The sequence below is a fragment of the Nuphar pumila genome, chromosome 1, assembly GCF_984573655.1.
Source record: "Nuphar pumila chromosome 1, dmNupPumi1.hap1.1, whole genome shotgun sequence".
NCBI lineage: Eukaryota > Viridiplantae > Streptophyta > Magnoliopsida > Nymphaeales > Nymphaeaceae > Nuphar > Nuphar pumila.
Genome location: NC_143249.1, coordinates 20,269,371 through 20,286,113, shown reverse-complemented (window position 1 = coordinate 20,286,113; position 16,743 = coordinate 20,269,371). Strand labels below are relative to the sequence as shown.

General features: G+C 38.6%; 1 protein-coding gene across 1 annotated transcript in view; it reads right to left on the bottom strand.

Annotated features, from left to right (window-relative positions):
* RECQ4A (DNA helicase (RECQl4A)) overlaps positions 1 to 16,743 on the bottom strand; it is an 86,156-nt gene that overhangs the window by 9,306 nt on the left and 60,107 nt on the right. Inside the window, exons 18-24 of the mRNA XM_090010888.1 lie at positions 10,484 to 10,554; positions 10,312 to 10,380; positions 10,097 to 10,198; positions 9,849 to 10,007; positions 9,621 to 9,701; positions 9,381 to 9,542; positions 9,212 to 9,267 (exon numbers count right to left, since the gene is read on the bottom strand). Of these exons, the coding sequence (XP_089867014.1) occupies positions 9,212 to 9,267; positions 9,381 to 9,542; positions 9,621 to 9,701; positions 9,849 to 10,007; positions 10,097 to 10,198; positions 10,312 to 10,380; positions 10,484 to 10,554 (700 nt within the window). The remainder of the gene's footprint in view (positions 1 to 9,211; positions 9,268 to 9,380; positions 9,543 to 9,620; positions 9,702 to 9,848; positions 10,008 to 10,096; positions 10,199 to 10,311; positions 10,381 to 10,483; positions 10,555 to 16,743) is intronic.

The window sequence follows — 16,743 nt, the reverse complement described above, 5'->3', positions numbered from 1 at the left end:
TGGGGTGACCCATAAGAATGATGATGTTTTGGCCATTAATAGGCCGAATCCAAATGTAAAAACCTATAAGCCACCACACTTTATAAAACCAAATAATTATGGAAATGGGCCTAACAATAATAGTGGATATAGGAAGGGAGTCACTTGCCATTATTGTAATGAACCAGGACACATTAGACCGATATGTCATAAGCTTAAAGGTAAGATTGCTTTCGTTGATGAAATCATACCTAAGAAAGAAGAAGCAAGCAAAAATAAAAGAGATATTAAAAACACGCTTAATCAAATATAGGAGGCACTTCAACAACTTCTCAAATCATCCTCCACTTCAGGTGTTGTCATTGCATCGTCTTCATCTCCTCGAGGTATGTGGATTCTTGATTCAGGTACTTCCTTTCATACGACACCTCATAAGAATGTTCTTTCCAAATTTTATTCTAATCCTACTTCATCTTATGTTTCAAAGGCCGATGAAATTTCTTTAAAAATAGAAAGTATTGGAACACTTGATTCAAAACATTCTCAAAATTTTCTGGTTCAAAAAATAAGAGTGGTTCCAAAATTAAATTTAAATCTTTTCACGTTTCTCAAATTTTCGATCATGGTTGCAAAGTTTTTCTCACCTAAAAATTGCAATGTGCATGATCTCCAGTCAGAGAAGCTGATTGGGCAAGACTATAGGAGAGGCGATCTTTATTTTATGGATTTTTGGTCTCTTTCACCCAAGCCATTTTGCAATTTTGTACATGTCAAAAGTATTGATATTTGGCATAAGAGACTTGACCACCCTAGCTTTTCAAAGATTCTCTTTTTTCTTTTTTGAGAAATGAATGTAATGAAAAAGACATATCTTATAAAGATTACATTTTTGGAAAAATGAAAGCAATTCTCTTTCCTCAAAAAACTTTTGTCCCTACGTGGCCTTTTAAATTAGTAAATTCAGATGAATGGGATCCCTCACCTATCATATCAAAAAGAGGTCACTAATATTATGTTATTTTTGTTGATGGTTTTACTAGATACACATGGATTTATTTTCTAAATCATAAATCCGATGTGTTCTTTTATTTTAAAGAATTTCATATAATGATAAAAAATCAACACCTAAGCAACCATTCTATTTCTAGATCGGATTCGGAAGGAGAATACATGTCTAATGATTTTCAAAATTACTTAACAGAAAATGAAATTTGTAATCAAAGGTCTTGCCCTAAAACCCTGTAACAAAATGGGTTAGCAGAAAGAAAGCATAGACATAGAATAGAAACCACTAGGACTCTTTTAATTTCCAAGGATATTCCAAAAAAAAATTGGTCTGAAGCCGTTCTAAACTCAACTTAATTAATAGAACTCCTTCGTCCTCATAAAACAATGTTTCTCCATTTGAAAAGCTTTTTAAAATGACTCAGTTTTAAAAGACTAAGAATCTTTGGTTGTAGGTGTTATGTTCTTACTCATAAAAATGAAAAACTATCCCCAAAAGCCATTGAGTGTGTTTTCTTAGGCTACGGAGAAAATAAAAAAGGATATCGATGTTTGATCCAATAAATAACAAACTTTATATTTCAAAAGACGTTATTTTCTTGAAAATGAAAATGAGATTGATAGCAAAGAATCAAGAGAAAACATTGATTATTCATTTCTATTTGATTTATTACAAAGAAATGATGAGACTAACTCTACTGAGGTATTTGAATCTTTTGACAAATAGCTCTAGTAGTGAGCAGTCACTTGATGATAAGGATAGTAATCAACATGAGAATTTAAATGAACATATATCAAATGATTCACAAGTGTATACCAGACGGGGTGAAGGTAATCATCTATGTGCCCTTGACAAGTTCTCCCAAAACAAATCTTTAGAAGAATCCCAACCTAGAAAATCAAATTGTATCTCTAGTTCTACAAGTAGATTTGTATCATATGACTCATTCTCTCCAAACTTTAGAGCATGTTTAAAAACTCTTCGCTCTTATTATAAACCATCTCATTATAATGATGCCAAATAATACTCTCATTGGAATGAAGCTATGGAATTTGATCTTAATGTTCTTAAGAAAAATATGGGAAATAGTTGATCCTCCCCTAGTGAAGAAACCTATAGGATGAAGATGGGTGCTTAAAGTTAAAACTAAAAGTGATGGATCATTATAAAGATATAAAGCAAGGTAAGTTACCAAAGGGTATGCTCAAGAATATGAAATAGATTACGAAGAAACCTTTGCCCCAGTAGCACGAATGATAAGTGTTCGAGCTCTCATTGCCATTGCGTCTATTAAAAAATGGCCTATTTTCCAATTAGATGTTAAAAATGCTTTTTTGAATGAAGAACTTGGTGAACAAGTTCACATGGAACCTCCTCCATGGGTAAATTTAAATAGAAAAGTTTTAAAACTTAAAAAGGCCTTGTATGGTCTTAAACAAGACCCTAAGGCTTGGTATGACAAATTTAATAATGTTTTGGTTAATTTAGGATTTATTTCTTGGTATACTGACATTGCTCTCTTTGTCAATAAAACAAGTACTACTATTGTGATTCTTCTTTTACATGTTGATGATATGATCATCACAGAAAATGACAAAGGAGTTATTGAAATTAAATCAATCTTAAAAAAACCTTTTGATATGTCTGACCTGGGTTTCTTGAGATATTTTTTAGGCACTGAAATGGCCTACTCCCCTAGAGGATATATTCTCTCTCAAATAAAAATAGGTACTGACATATGTGCTAAGTCAGGAGTTTAAGATGGAAAAAAATGTGGAGACCCCATAAGTCATAAATGCTAAATTAAGACTCGAAGATGGTGTATTGCTTGAAGATCCTACTCCATATCGTCAATTAATTGGATCTCTCACTTATCTATCCATCACCCGACTTGATATTGCTCATATTGTTCATGCAGCTAGCCAGTTTCAACATGCTCCTACCAAAGTGCACATGACAGCAGTAATGAGGATTGTGCAATATATTAAAAATATCATTTTGAAAAGGTTTTTCATCTACTCTTCCTCATCTTTTGATTTAACTGCTTATACTGATGTTGATTGAGGCAGTAATCTAAATGATAGAATCTCAACTACTGGTTTTTGTAGTTTTTTAGGATATTCGTTGATTTCTTGGAGGTGAAAAAAACAACAAAAAGTATCTATATCCTCAACTGAAGTCGAATATCTTGCAATGGCTACAACGACAATGGAGATTGTGCGGCTTAAAAGTCTTCTCAGTGATATGAGAATCATCATCTCAACACCATCAAAGATATGTTGTGACAATAAAAGTGCAATTTATATAACAAGCAAGCACACCTTCCATGAGCGCACTAAGCATATTGAGATGGATTGTCATTATGTTCGTGATGAACATTTAAGAGGAACTATTACTTTGTCATGTCACCTCGGAGTATCAATTGGCTGACTTCTTCACTAAAGCTCTGCTCCTCGTTTTTTCTTTCTCCTTAGCAAACTTTCAATTCTTTTCTCGTAAAGTTTGAGGGGGAGTGCTAATATATATATATTGCCTGATAGGCGCATTTTGGTCTTTTTACTTGTACTTATAGTTGTTTATTAGGAACAACTTTTTATTTCTTTTATTTCTTCTTTTTTTATTTCTTTCTTTTGAGCCTTGGGGCCCCACTCTTAGAGTCGTTGGGGCCCCAACGGTCATAAATATGACCATTGGGAGCTCCCCAACGACTCTAAGAGTGGGGAGCTCCCAAGGGTCTTCTCTGTCCTTTTTTTGTATATAAATAGGGGTGTTCCCCCTTCACATGTACTCATTCCTTTCTCTCATATTCTCAATAATATTAACTTTTTGTTAGCCCTTTGGCATTATCCCTTTGTGGATTTGTGTGTGCACTTAAAGTGCTTGTTTACTATATTTATATTTGTCCATTATTGGACTTATAAGTGTTCTACAACTTTGTTATTTGTAATTCTGCTTACTTCATTGCAATTCCCTGGTATCATGAAAATGCAAGCAAACGAAAGTATCTTTATCCTCCACAGCAACTGAACATCGAGTCATGGCAACTACTATAACTGAAATTGTATGGTTGAAGCATCTTCTGAAGCATATGGGAGTAATTGTGACAGTCATCAAGACTATGTTGAGATAACAAAAGTGTCATCTACATTGCTAGAAATCAAATTTTTCATGAGCGTTGTAATACCCGACAATTTTTCAGAGTTTTTTTGTTCGAATATAAATACCTAAGGTAATGAATATTTTTGGCAACATATTTTATGGTTTTTGAATACAAGGTTGCGATCGCATCGAAATTCTAAAAAGAACGCAAGTGATTTTGTCGAAATCAAAGCTCGTAAGCTCGCAAAACATGCCCGACAACTTCAAGGGAAAATCGTAAATTTGAAGGTCGGTTTTATGAGTTTTGGACACTTGGTTGCATTCGTATCGAAAAACCAAGAACAGTTTTGATTTCATCGAAATCAGAGTTAAAATGCATTCGGAACATGCACAGAAAGTATCAAGGGTAAAATGGTCATTTTCATAAATATTGCAAGACATTTATGACCAATAAGGTCATTTTCGTCCATTCCCTAGCTGACTGAGTCAGTCAACCAGGTTTTGTGAATTAAGGCAGGACATTAATGTACATATAATATATATATATACACTATATATATAACTTAAGTATAACTATGCTTAATTACACTAAGTTCTGACTTACTCAGTCAACTGAACTGGATGAGCCTGCTGGACCTAGGGTTGGATCATCAAGATCCAACCCAAAGACCCAAGGCCCATTTTAGGTCAAACAAGAGGAGCCCACTGTTTTGGACTTCTTATTTTTAAGAACTTCACCGAGTGTAACATAATGTTACACATGGAGGGCTGGGTGTTGCCACCACAGACCTCTTCTCCCCTCCTCATTCATAAGCTCCTTCAACTCACTTCTCTCCTCATTTTCTCCCTCTCCCATATCAGCAACCCTCCCCTCCCTCACCACCAAATTTGGTGGCTGCCCAACCACTTTCACCAATACTTTCCCTTTTGCTCACCCGGTCTCACCCCCACTCCCTACACACACACCTTACCACCACCCAACCGAGCCAGATGCACCAAGCTAGCCCAACCCACCTGCCTAGTCTGCCGTATTTAAACCCTGCCCGGACTGCACCCACGCCTATTCCCCCTCACTAAGCTCAGCATCTCCGAACCTAGTTCAGTCCGGCACCCTTTTGACCACTTAATTCGGTCCAAACCTACCTAGGTCTTGTCCTCGCCTAAGCCCAGTCCACGTTCCAGCCACTCACCTCACTGTTTTGAGTTCTCTCGGCCTGCATACCGAACTCACCTACCTTATATAGTCGATTGACCTCTCACATTTTGGCGACTTGGTTCGGTCGGAGTGCGACCATCACCACCTCAACTCAGGTTAACTCCGCGCACACGGTCGGCTTCACCTTCACACATCAAAGAGTATCTTGGAGGAAAATTTTCCCAAGATTTTTGGGAACTTTTCGTTTCTTATCACCGTGACCTACAAAGTAAGCTCTATCCAAATGCATGTGTATTCCGAATATTTAAACATATTTTGGAAGCATACACGTTTGCTTATATTATGCATAACGTATTCATTTTGTATCATGAATATATATATTGCATTTCGAATAAAGTAGTTTCGATATGTGTCATACTTTGAATAAAACAAGTATTTCAAATAAAATAATAAGTTTTGGTACCTATCATACTTAGAATAAAATAATCATATTTCAAATAAAATAATAGTTTTGGTACGTACCATATACTTTGAGAAAAATGATTATATTTCAAATAAAATAAATAGTCGTGCGTACATCTCTTTCGAATAAAATAATATATATGTATATATATATATATATATGTGTATCAAGCTCCAAATAAAATAATGATTCTCCGAACAAAATAATATAGGCATATGCATTATGTTTCAAATAAAATAGTAGTTTTTGTACACATCACACTCCGAATAAAATATTACTTTATGCTTACATTTTCGCTTATTCGCCTTTCTAAGATAAAAATATTTGAAGCATTCTTAGAACAACGTGCATCGTTGTTTAGCTCAAGAATAGATCTTTGGGTTCAGAAAACCCTACCAACAATAACATAGTTTGCACCGAAACTAGTTACGGCCCAAAAGAGACCAAGGTCCTAGAAACCTTTCCGATACACAATGGTGTAAAGGGCATACTTTCGTCCTGGGATTAGCTCGTGTACGAGCTTGAAATAAATTAACTCCCAAAGTGTGAAACAATCACTATCTAATAAATAAAACATGCCTACACACAAAACTTAAGATATTAATCTGTCACATTGGCGAAATACTCGTATATACAGAGCAAGTACAGATTGGGTCGGGTACACATACATGACTTTGGTTATTACCCGAAAAATGGATACTTGGATTATTGAACCCCCTGTTCTCGCCTATACAGTGTAAGGCACTTAAAATAATATCTATAATAAAAACAGCCCTTCTGACCCATTATGTTCTGATCTTTGCCTTTGAGAAGGTAGATGGTACAACCTTGAGTAATTTTGCTCTGATTTTTTGGAGCGAGGCGTCCCCAGTGGTCTTCACTCACTCGTAGGTCTACGGTGGCTGGGGCTATCCATATGTCCTAGGTGATAGATCCCCAACTACTGCAGCAGTCCAGGATACATTCTACTTTCTGTTCTCCCTTAGCGGTGATTCTCCAAGACACAGACTGCCTGCTTTGGGTCCACTACAGTCAAGTATCCGAGATTAAAACATCTGAGAATAATACACCCCCGAATACCTCAACTGTTTGCGATGGTCTTCCCCCACGTGCCAGGGTGGATGGTTAATTATCGAAGCAAAAGACCCTTTCTAATTACAGTTTGAAATGAAAATATGCCCTAATTTTGCAAACAATTTTGTTTTGTATTCTGTCTTACTTTTAGTAAAAATGTTTTTCCTGAATTGATTGAATATGTTTAATATTCTGAATTACGGAAATTGGTATAGACTTACGACACTGACAGAAATCTGACCCTTTAATGGATTTTTGTTCAGGTTCAGGTCCATGAATGCAACGGGGCAGGAGCGACATCGAGAAACTAGAGCTCTTCGGAGGATCCAAGGAACAACTTGGGACTTTTATTCATAATATTTTGTATTCCTATGTTTAGAACTATCTGTACATTTTGTCAAAAATAATGTAAATAATATTTTGGTTTTCACTCTGATAATTGCTTTGTCTTATTTCACCCCTGTGGCTCGCTCAAAATTTTCAAAAACAAGACTCAATATTAAATTGATTTCCGCTGGCAACATTTAAAAAAAAAATTCAAAATTTTTGGTAAAAATTCAGGTTTTAAATTTCGAGGCATCACAAGCGCACTAAACATATTGAAATGGACTATCATTATATTCGTGAAGAATTGTTGAAGAAGACTATTTCACTGTCGTATGTGACTTCAGAATATCAGCTTGCATATTTCTTCATAAAAGCCTTGCTTTTCCCAAGGTTTCATTTCTTATTGGATAAACTTTTTGTGATCACACCGTAAGTTTGAGGGAGAGTGTTAAATGTAAACATATATGTTTACATATGCATTTCTATACATTTTTTATGTGTAGTTTAGGGGTATTTTGGTCTTTTCACATGTATGACATAAATAAGTGTTTTTGTAATTTTTATTTTGAATTTTTATTTATTCCTTTTATTGTAATAATTCTCAGCCATCATGGGCTTTTTGAGAATAACTAGAGAGTCATTGGACCCTACCCAACAGCTAGATTTCTAGTCGTTGGGTAGGTCCCAACGGCTCTCTAAGAGCCATCACTGGTATATAATTGGGTCTACCCCCTCACTTTGTAAGGGTTTCTCTAGGGATTGTTCCCTAATAACATTTGATATTTTTTATGAATATTCTAAGCCCATAAGTGGCTTATGCTTGTGTTTTCTTGTATTGACTCATAAGAGGTCACATTCTCAAAGTGTTCGCTTGCCCATAAGTGGCTCACTAAAGCATATACATCAGTTCGACAGTGACATGGCAATTTAAAAAAAAAAGATTGGAGGGTTGCAGAAACACACACACACACACACTCCTACTACTTTGTGTACAATCTAGTTGGAAAATCATAGGTGCAAACTATATCCACTCAATCTGACCTCATAGATGTGTTTAGATGGTCAGTTTGCTAGGCATCATACTATGGACCATTTTTTCAATGTAAAAATATGATTTTATGAGTCCTGAAATTTTGGCACATTATGGGCCATTACAACAACAACAACGCCTTCATCCCAAAACTTAAGTTGTTGTTGTTGTTGTTGTTGTGCTTGCTGCTGTTGTTGTTGTTGTTGCTGTTGTTGTTGTTGTTGTTGTTGTTGTTGTTGTTGTTGTTGTTGTTTTCTATTAGATTTCATGTACAAATGTTGTTGTTGTTGTTGTTCTATTAGATTTCATGTACAAATATTGTAGCAAATTCATATTCTAAAATCTATATATACACATAGCACCATAAGTTTCTTTAGGGTTTCAAGTTTGTTTTTCAAATTTGGACTTCAGACTTAATCAAGTTGACCAAGTCAAAAATTGGATGAAAATGGCCGGATGTGAGGTTGTCCGCACCCAGCCGTGTCGGGTGCTGCACCCACACCCAACACTGTAGACTCAGGTGCTTCAGGGGTAAAGAAGCACACATGTTACATAGGATACAAGCTACTATTTCAAATGTGGGGGGCATTTACAATAAGGGAGTTATAAGCTTCCTACTAAAATAGGTAATTGCATGTGCACCCTCTGCCTATAATTATTCTCCTTTGGACATTATTAAAAAAATAAGATAAGACTCATAAGTGGTACATTCTAAAGAGTTTCTAGAGAACTAAAGGTGGCTTACCCTCAAGGTAGTTATGGCTTATTGTGAGAGCTTAATCAATCTAGCTTCAATCTTGTTCTTATATCAAAGTATTTGAAGTACATACCAATATTAGAAGGCTTGCACACAAAGAATTAGGAAAAGGTACCCCATACTAGGTCAGATGTGATTCAATTCATAATGGTTTATGTCCTTTATTTTCTCATGCAACTTTTTCTTTACAAGATAGGTACACAGAAAAGGTATAACTTGCAATCTTGGATCCATTTCCAGAAAAAAAAAATAAAACAGTTCGTAAAGCAATATCAAAGTATGATGCCTTCATGAAAAAAATAATACAGATATCAAACTACCTTAAAATGATCTTTTGCAGGCCAGAGCAAAGGTTGTTAGCCTTAGATTCATTAACCTGCAGAGATAAACATACAAAAATTAGCAAGGATTGGCTAAATGACCATCTAAAAGGAATGATCAAACAGAAGCATTGAGTAACACTCGAACAAATACATGGAAGTTCCAAACCTTCAAGACCGACAAGACAGATCCATAAATATCACTTTTCTTAACATCCTCAACAAGAAAGTCTTCAATAACAAGATGACGTAGCACACGAGATACAAAGGTCTTCTCCAGATGTTTTCCTGCTCCATGGAGGTTCAACGTGTCATGTTTGAGTTTTTTAACCTAACCATTGAGATCAGCTAGTCATGCTAATGAAAACAAAGTAATAATAAATAAATAGCAAATCCGTGAGGAACTTACACTTTGACACAATGAACCACGATAAACATCCAATATATGAGATGAAGAGCAGCGTTCACCAGTTAACCTTACTAATTCTACCTGCAGGCGATCAATCAGTGAATGAAAAATATCAAACACAAATTAATTAACCCAGAAATTACCAAATATAAGGTCATCAAATTCATGAGCAAACTGGAAGAGTGTAGTGGAAATGGAAAACAACAAGCAGAAAACCCAGTTCCTAACCAGCTCCATTGCTATGTTTGTGAAATCCTTCTGAACAAAAGTCAACATCTTGCAACAGTTGTCACATGTCTTTCCACAATTTCTAGGATCAAACTTCTCCCCAAAATGAACCAGCTGCAATAGCCTTCGACAGTCCACATCATTTTCACAATAACCAACCTGTCTTGCAGTTTCCAGAACAGCAATAATGAAGCACAAGCCTTGGACAAAAAAAGTAACAAACCCAGCACTTAAGCATGCATAGATACCATGTGTAGAAGATTCTCAATGTTAGTTTCCAAACGACCAGCTCCAGATGCCAAGGGGTTCTGTTCAAAAGTTCCACGACTAAGCATATACTTAACCCGAATCTACAACAAACAAAATGGGAAAAAAAGATTAGAAAACAAATTCCTCGAAACTCATTTGCTTCCCATTCCAATTGCAGAAAAATCATTTAGATCACATTCAAGCAGCAACATACATAATCGCTATAGCTGTAATATAATACACAGGATGAACGTTGACCATCCCTTCCAGCTCGCCCACATTCCTATGCAAAGGAAACAAACATTCATGTGCACAAAAATGGAAGAATCAGTGTTCAAAGTAATTGAATATGTGCAATAGAAAACAGTTTAGTAACTACAGCACACCTGATGATAACCTTCAACAGATTTAGGTAGAGAATGATGAATCACAAACCTAACGTCTGGCTTGTTGATACCTAAAATCAAAAAGCAACTGTGGTTACAAAACATGAAAAGCAAATTCTACACACATACATATGCACAAATAAACATGCATTCACATGTAAAGTTGTAAACCCCCTCCCCCCACCACATGCGTGTGCGCACACACAGACCACATATATTGATAGTGACAAATGTATTTTTCAACTTCGATAAAAACACTTAAATAGTTAAAATGAAAAAGATTCAATTTAGTGCAAAAACTTTCATTGTTTCCATTTCATCACAATCTTTTGATTAAAAAATCATAAAATTCAAGGTTGTAAAACTAAAGGTTTAAAACTTTAACGGTGGTTATTAATGCTAACCCCTTCATTATTGCATATACCAAATAGAAACTTCAAGTTTTGCAAGGGAGACAGGGAGGCTATTTCTAACTAATTAAAGGACCTCACATCCTTTTCCCATCGATATGCAATAAATACTGCTTGGTAAGAAAAGGAATTAGGATCGATGGATGGCTATCAAAGTAAAGTCGTGTGGTTTAAGGTAGAAGATACTCGGCCCATGGAAGGGAACAATCTGGTTGCTTCTTCCTCTTTCTTATAGATAACTCCTTTTCATGATGGCATCTCTCTCCCTCTCTCCATGTTACAAGGACAAATCACTTGGCATGTGTATCTTGCGTTGATGTGATACGACACTCGAGCACACCAAGACCCTTCATGGACACAATCAACAGTGTGTCATCAACTTTTAACTATTTCTTTTTGTTAAGAATACTCATTGTTTGTATATGGATCGGGATCGGGATCGGGATCGGGATCTGAATCCAGAACCATAATGTAACATATCACACACATATAAATATAAGAAAAGACGCCAGATTTAAAGAGACGTCTTCCTTTCTAATCCACAGGTCCTCTCACTTTAGCTTTCTTTGTTTTCTTCTTTTCTTGTCTATTTATTGTGCAGGAACAAATCTCTGGAGGATTTTTCACATGGTATCAATGTAACGCCCCAAAATTTCAAACTTGCGAACCTTTTCGAAAACAGGCAAGAGACTAGAAGAAAATCTCTTTCCTTTCAGAGTTTGTTTATGTAATCAACGAAAGATAATTCTTTTGTTGAATTTAGAAAGGCAACCTGACAACTTTAGGCACGTTAGCTAAAAGAACCAAAACTCACTACACATGATACTTGCAAAACACTTGGAAAAGCCACTTTCATTAAAAGAAGTACCTAAATAGTACAAAATTCGGATATCCAAAAGAAAATCCGTAACAAAACCCAAAAACGTCCAGGACGCGAGCTCAGAGCAGGAAAAGGAAGTCTTGAAGTCATTTTGCCATCGCGCCATCGCCCGTGATGTACCTAATCATCATCTGTACCCATAGAATGGGTTAGTTTCGCGAAAAACTAGTAAGTGCACAAGAGAGACTACAGGAAACTGAACTAAGAACATTCAATTCAGCATGTTAAGCAGTTTAAAGCAGATCAACAGTTAAACAGGTAAGCAGTTAAAATCAGGTAAGCAGTTCAAAACAAGTAAGTAGTTCAAAGCAAGTAGGCAGTGCAACTGTCAAACGCACCATGACGATTCATTTGATCGTAAGTTGTGAACTACCACGCAACAAGCAAGTCTCATGACCCATCAACCAGTGTGAACAAACTTTATGTTTTGATATTACTGGTTTGCGGGTACGTGCAGACAAATCGTAGAAACAACTGAGACTAGTTCGGGCGTCTGTTATTCTATGTATTTTCAATAACCCGAATAGCTAGTTAAATCTGCTATTAAGGGGACGGCTTTAGCCGAGAGAGGATTCTTCAAAGGCAAGTACTTGGCAACGGATGCATCTAACTTCTGCAGAAGTCCATGGGATCTACCATCTAGGATAATGTCTGGTAGTTCCTTGCCCTAACTCCAATGACTGGGGAGGCCGAATCTTTGCCCGTGGGGTGGTTGTTAACAACCTATCCATTGGAGTTGTTTACTGATCCATCCTCTCTCTTGACAGAAACCAAAGGGTGAATGGGTGCGTTAGGCGTTGCCTAACTAACAACCCATTCTACATGTTGTGGTCTTTTAACCACGCGAACATCTTTCCTGTGAAGGCGATCCCATTTTTATGTGTTTACAACATTGTGCATTTAGCACTATTCAAGGTCGCACAACTGTCTCATCCGATCATCGCAGTACTAACGTGTAGTGCACGACTACGAGTACTCTAGGATGAAAGGGGTATAGCTCCTCAATAGGAACCTCAACAGAAGTGTTTCATAAAGATGTAATGTTTCTCAAACTTTAGTTTTGAGATTATTTATTGTTTGAAACAACAAACAGCTTGTGCCAACATTTGGCATGCGATTTTCTAGAATCTCATCCGCTATCGGGGTATCTACATGCCTCGCATGACTCGATACCGGCCTCGATAGACGAGATACAGGTTTCTCAAAAGAACCACCCGCTAAGAAGTTCGCTGAAACGCCAATTCGGGGTTACCCGAGATATGTCGAATAGACGAACAGAACCAGTCAATCACAAACTTCCAAATGCTTCGATTTGGGCAGTCTTTGATGCTTTTGCGCAGCTCGCTAAAATCTCAAGTCTACTCTGCAGGACTGCTTACTCGAAGAGTCAGGATCCTTGTGAGTTATCCATCTCCTCATACGAGGATGTATCGTTAAGCTCTCGACTCAACTCTTGTCGCAAGAGGGAGAGTGGTAAATGTCTCTTGCATCCTCCACGATGATGCCTTTATAGCACATGCAATGAGCGAAAACCTTAGCGTCATCTGCAATGGCAAGGCAATAACGAAACATTTGCAAAAGCAAGAGCCTGGGCGCAAAACGCGATAGCAAAAGAAAGATTGAAAGCAGAAATGCATAAGCGAAGCGTAGGCGCAAAGCGCGGCGGCAAACGAAAGACATGACAGAAAGTAAAGGACAAGGATCGTGAAATCGCGTCCTTGAGTTAAATGCGTACTCATATAAATAAATAAATATATATATGCATATATATTTATTTAATTGTCATTTTTAGTTAATTGAACTCAATTCAATTGTCCAAGTCCTCCATGCAATCTTGCCCTACCTTGGAGAGTTGCGAGTTTGATGGCGTTTGCGGGTGTAGGCGATTGACGGCTCGGGCTGTGAAGCGCAAGCGAGATCCGTCGTATGTGTTGCAAAAGCGACGATCTTAGCAAGCTAATACCAAAAATAGAAAGTCAGGGGCACTGCCGCTGTCCTGACGTGAAGGAAGCAGAGGCAGGGGCATCGTGCCCTTGCGCACCTGCTATAAGCGCAAGAAGCAGGGGCTGTCAGCCCCTGCTGTTGGCAAACTACGAGGAGGCAGGGGGTTGCACCCCTGCCCTCAGAAAGCGAGGGCAGGCAGGGTTGCGCCCCTGTCTAACAAAGTAGAAGAGAGGCAGGGGCTTCTGTCAACAACGAAGGGGAGGCAGGGGACTTCGCCCCTGTCTGTCGAGCATGCAAGGAGGTAGGGACTTGTCCCCTGCCTGGTGATTATGCGAACAGCCAGGGGGCGAAGCCCCTGCCTGATGCCGGAGAAGAGGAAGGGGGCTCTGCCCCTTCCAGCCGAAAAGCAAAGAGGCAGGGGCCTGACCCCTGCCTGACGAACACGCGAACAGGCAGGGGGTGAAGCCCCTGCCTAACGCCAGAGAAGAGGGAGCAGGGAGGAGGTTGGGCCCCTCCCTGCTAAAGATGGTGCAGGGAGGGGGTTCGACCCCTCCCTTGGCCGCAGGGAGCACAGGGAGGGCTTGGCCCCTCCACTGCCAAAAGGAGACGCAAGGAGGGAGACCAACCCCTCCCCTGCAAATAGAGACATCGGGAGGGGGTTGGGCCCCTCCCTCCAAAACACATCGCAGGGAGGGGGCTCTACCCCTCCCTTGCGATTTAAGGCAACAAGAAGGGGGCTTTGCCCCTCCCTTGCGATCGAGGGAGGAAGGGAGGTGGCTCAGCCCCCCCCCCCCCCCCGCGCAAACGGAGAGTGAGGGAGAGAGAGAGAGGCGAAAAGAAAAGGAGAAGAAGGACGAGGGGAGCGTACCTGGGGGTTGTCGAGGGAGGGTCGCCAGCGTGCGAGCATCACTGGTGGCCTGGTAGTCGGAAGGTCTCCGATGAGAGAAAGAGTCGGGGGCGAGAGAGAGTGCAGAGAGAACCTAGAGAGCGAGAACGGGAGAGCAGAGGGGAAGGAGGTTTCGAGAAACCTCCCCCCTTTGCCTCGCTGTCTTTAAAAGGCGCGAGGGAGGCGGTGCCTCCATTGTGTCCGGGTCGGGTCCGGCTCCGAAACCGACCCGAATCCAAGTTATTATTTTATTTTATTTTTGGGTTTTACAATCAAATCCTGAAAAGAGGTAAACCTCATTGATCTTGGCTATTCTTTCTTCGGTTCACCTTCAAATTCCTTTCCTCTTTATTCAACCCTAAATCCCTTTTTCTTTTTCTTCGAATCATATCTGACGTGATTTCTTTTGCGTCAAGTTCAAATCTGATCAAATTTGATAATCAACAACAGATCTGATCAGATCCTAGCGAATTTGATCTTCACCTCTCTTTGCAAGACGTATCAAGATTTTGTCGCGTGGAGGAAGAATGATCAATCGGATGTAGCCTTCATCAAAGTCACTCTCTCATGAAGTTCTTCTACACATCCCATCTGGAGTTTCCGCAAAAGTTATATGGGATACTCTACATCAATGGTACGAAGAGATTTATACTCCCCGAATACATCAGCTAAAAGCAAAATTTGCAAAGATTAAAAGAGGGGATTTGCTTGTAGCCGAGTATCCGGACAGGATTAAGATTCTAGTGGATCAACTTGCTGCCATCGGATCACCATTGTCAAATGAAGATATATGCACGAAAACCATCACAGGGCTTGGCCAAGAATATAACATGTTCACTATTGTTACACTAACACTACGCCTCATCCACCTTTTGATAAATTGAGAACCACGCTCTTGGAAAATGAGGTCATGTTTAATATATCATCAGGATCTCAGAACGAAGTACATCATGAGGTTATGGTTGCAGCCCAAAATATAAATCCCTAGAGAGGAAGAGGGCGTGGTCGCGGCCATAATTTTGCTGGAAGTGGAGAGGGTACTCTCCCCACACCAAATTTTTCTTCCAATCAAACAACCATAGTATGTCAAATGTGTGAGAAGAAGAGTCATACCTGTTCCAACTGTTATTGGTGTTACATTCCTACCTATCGCGCACCTACAGTATTGATTCCTCCTCGTTTTCGAGCACTTGCCCTCTAACAGGTGCTGGTCCGCGTGCTCCAGCAAATTTTATTTAGGCTCCTACTCCTACTGGCTCATATCCTTCGTCTGTTGTTGGTTTACATGACTTAGTGACTCTTACTGCTTGCTTTGGGCAGCTTAATTTCCAACAGCATCATAATCCTGTCGGAAATTCATGGACTGGTATTCAGGCTTCTTAAGGATTCGCTCCTAGCACCTCCTTACACGACTGGTTTATGGACCCAGGGGCAACACACCATGTCACAGGTGATTCAGGTAAACTCTTTCATATTTAACTTTATTGTGATAATGGGAGTGTGATTACGGGAGATGGAAAACACAACCATATTACTCACATAGGCACATCCATTTTTTCCACAAGGATCTCTTTCTTTGCCCAACACTTTGCTTGTTCCTAACATTCATAAAAAACTTATTTTTGTTTCTCAACTTTGTCGTGGTACTAACTCATGTGTCTCTTTTTCTCTATCCTCTATTTCAGTTAAGGGAATTCACACGAATCAGACACTCGCAGAGGAAAAAAGATGTGAAAACCTATATGTCCTAAATGAAGCTCCAAAGCCCTACTATCATTCGTTGTTTTCGTCGTCGTCAAGTCTAAAAGTTCATCCACAAGTTGATGTTTCGCATCATAAATTACGTCATTGCAATTCGAGTTTTCTTGATCTTCTATGTAATAAAAGATTGATTAATGTCAAAAGAAAATATTCTTCTTCTTGCATCAATTGTTGTATTGATAAGAGTCATACGCTTTCTTTTTCAGATCTAATGAGAGAGCTTCCTTTTCTTTTGAGCTTTTTCATTCTAATGTTGTAGGACCTTCTCCCGTTATGTTTTCGTCAAAATCAAAATATTACATTATTTTTGTGGATGACTACTCATTTTCTGTAGATTTAAAGCTCATGTTAAAACTCAATTCTCTAGAAAAATTTAATC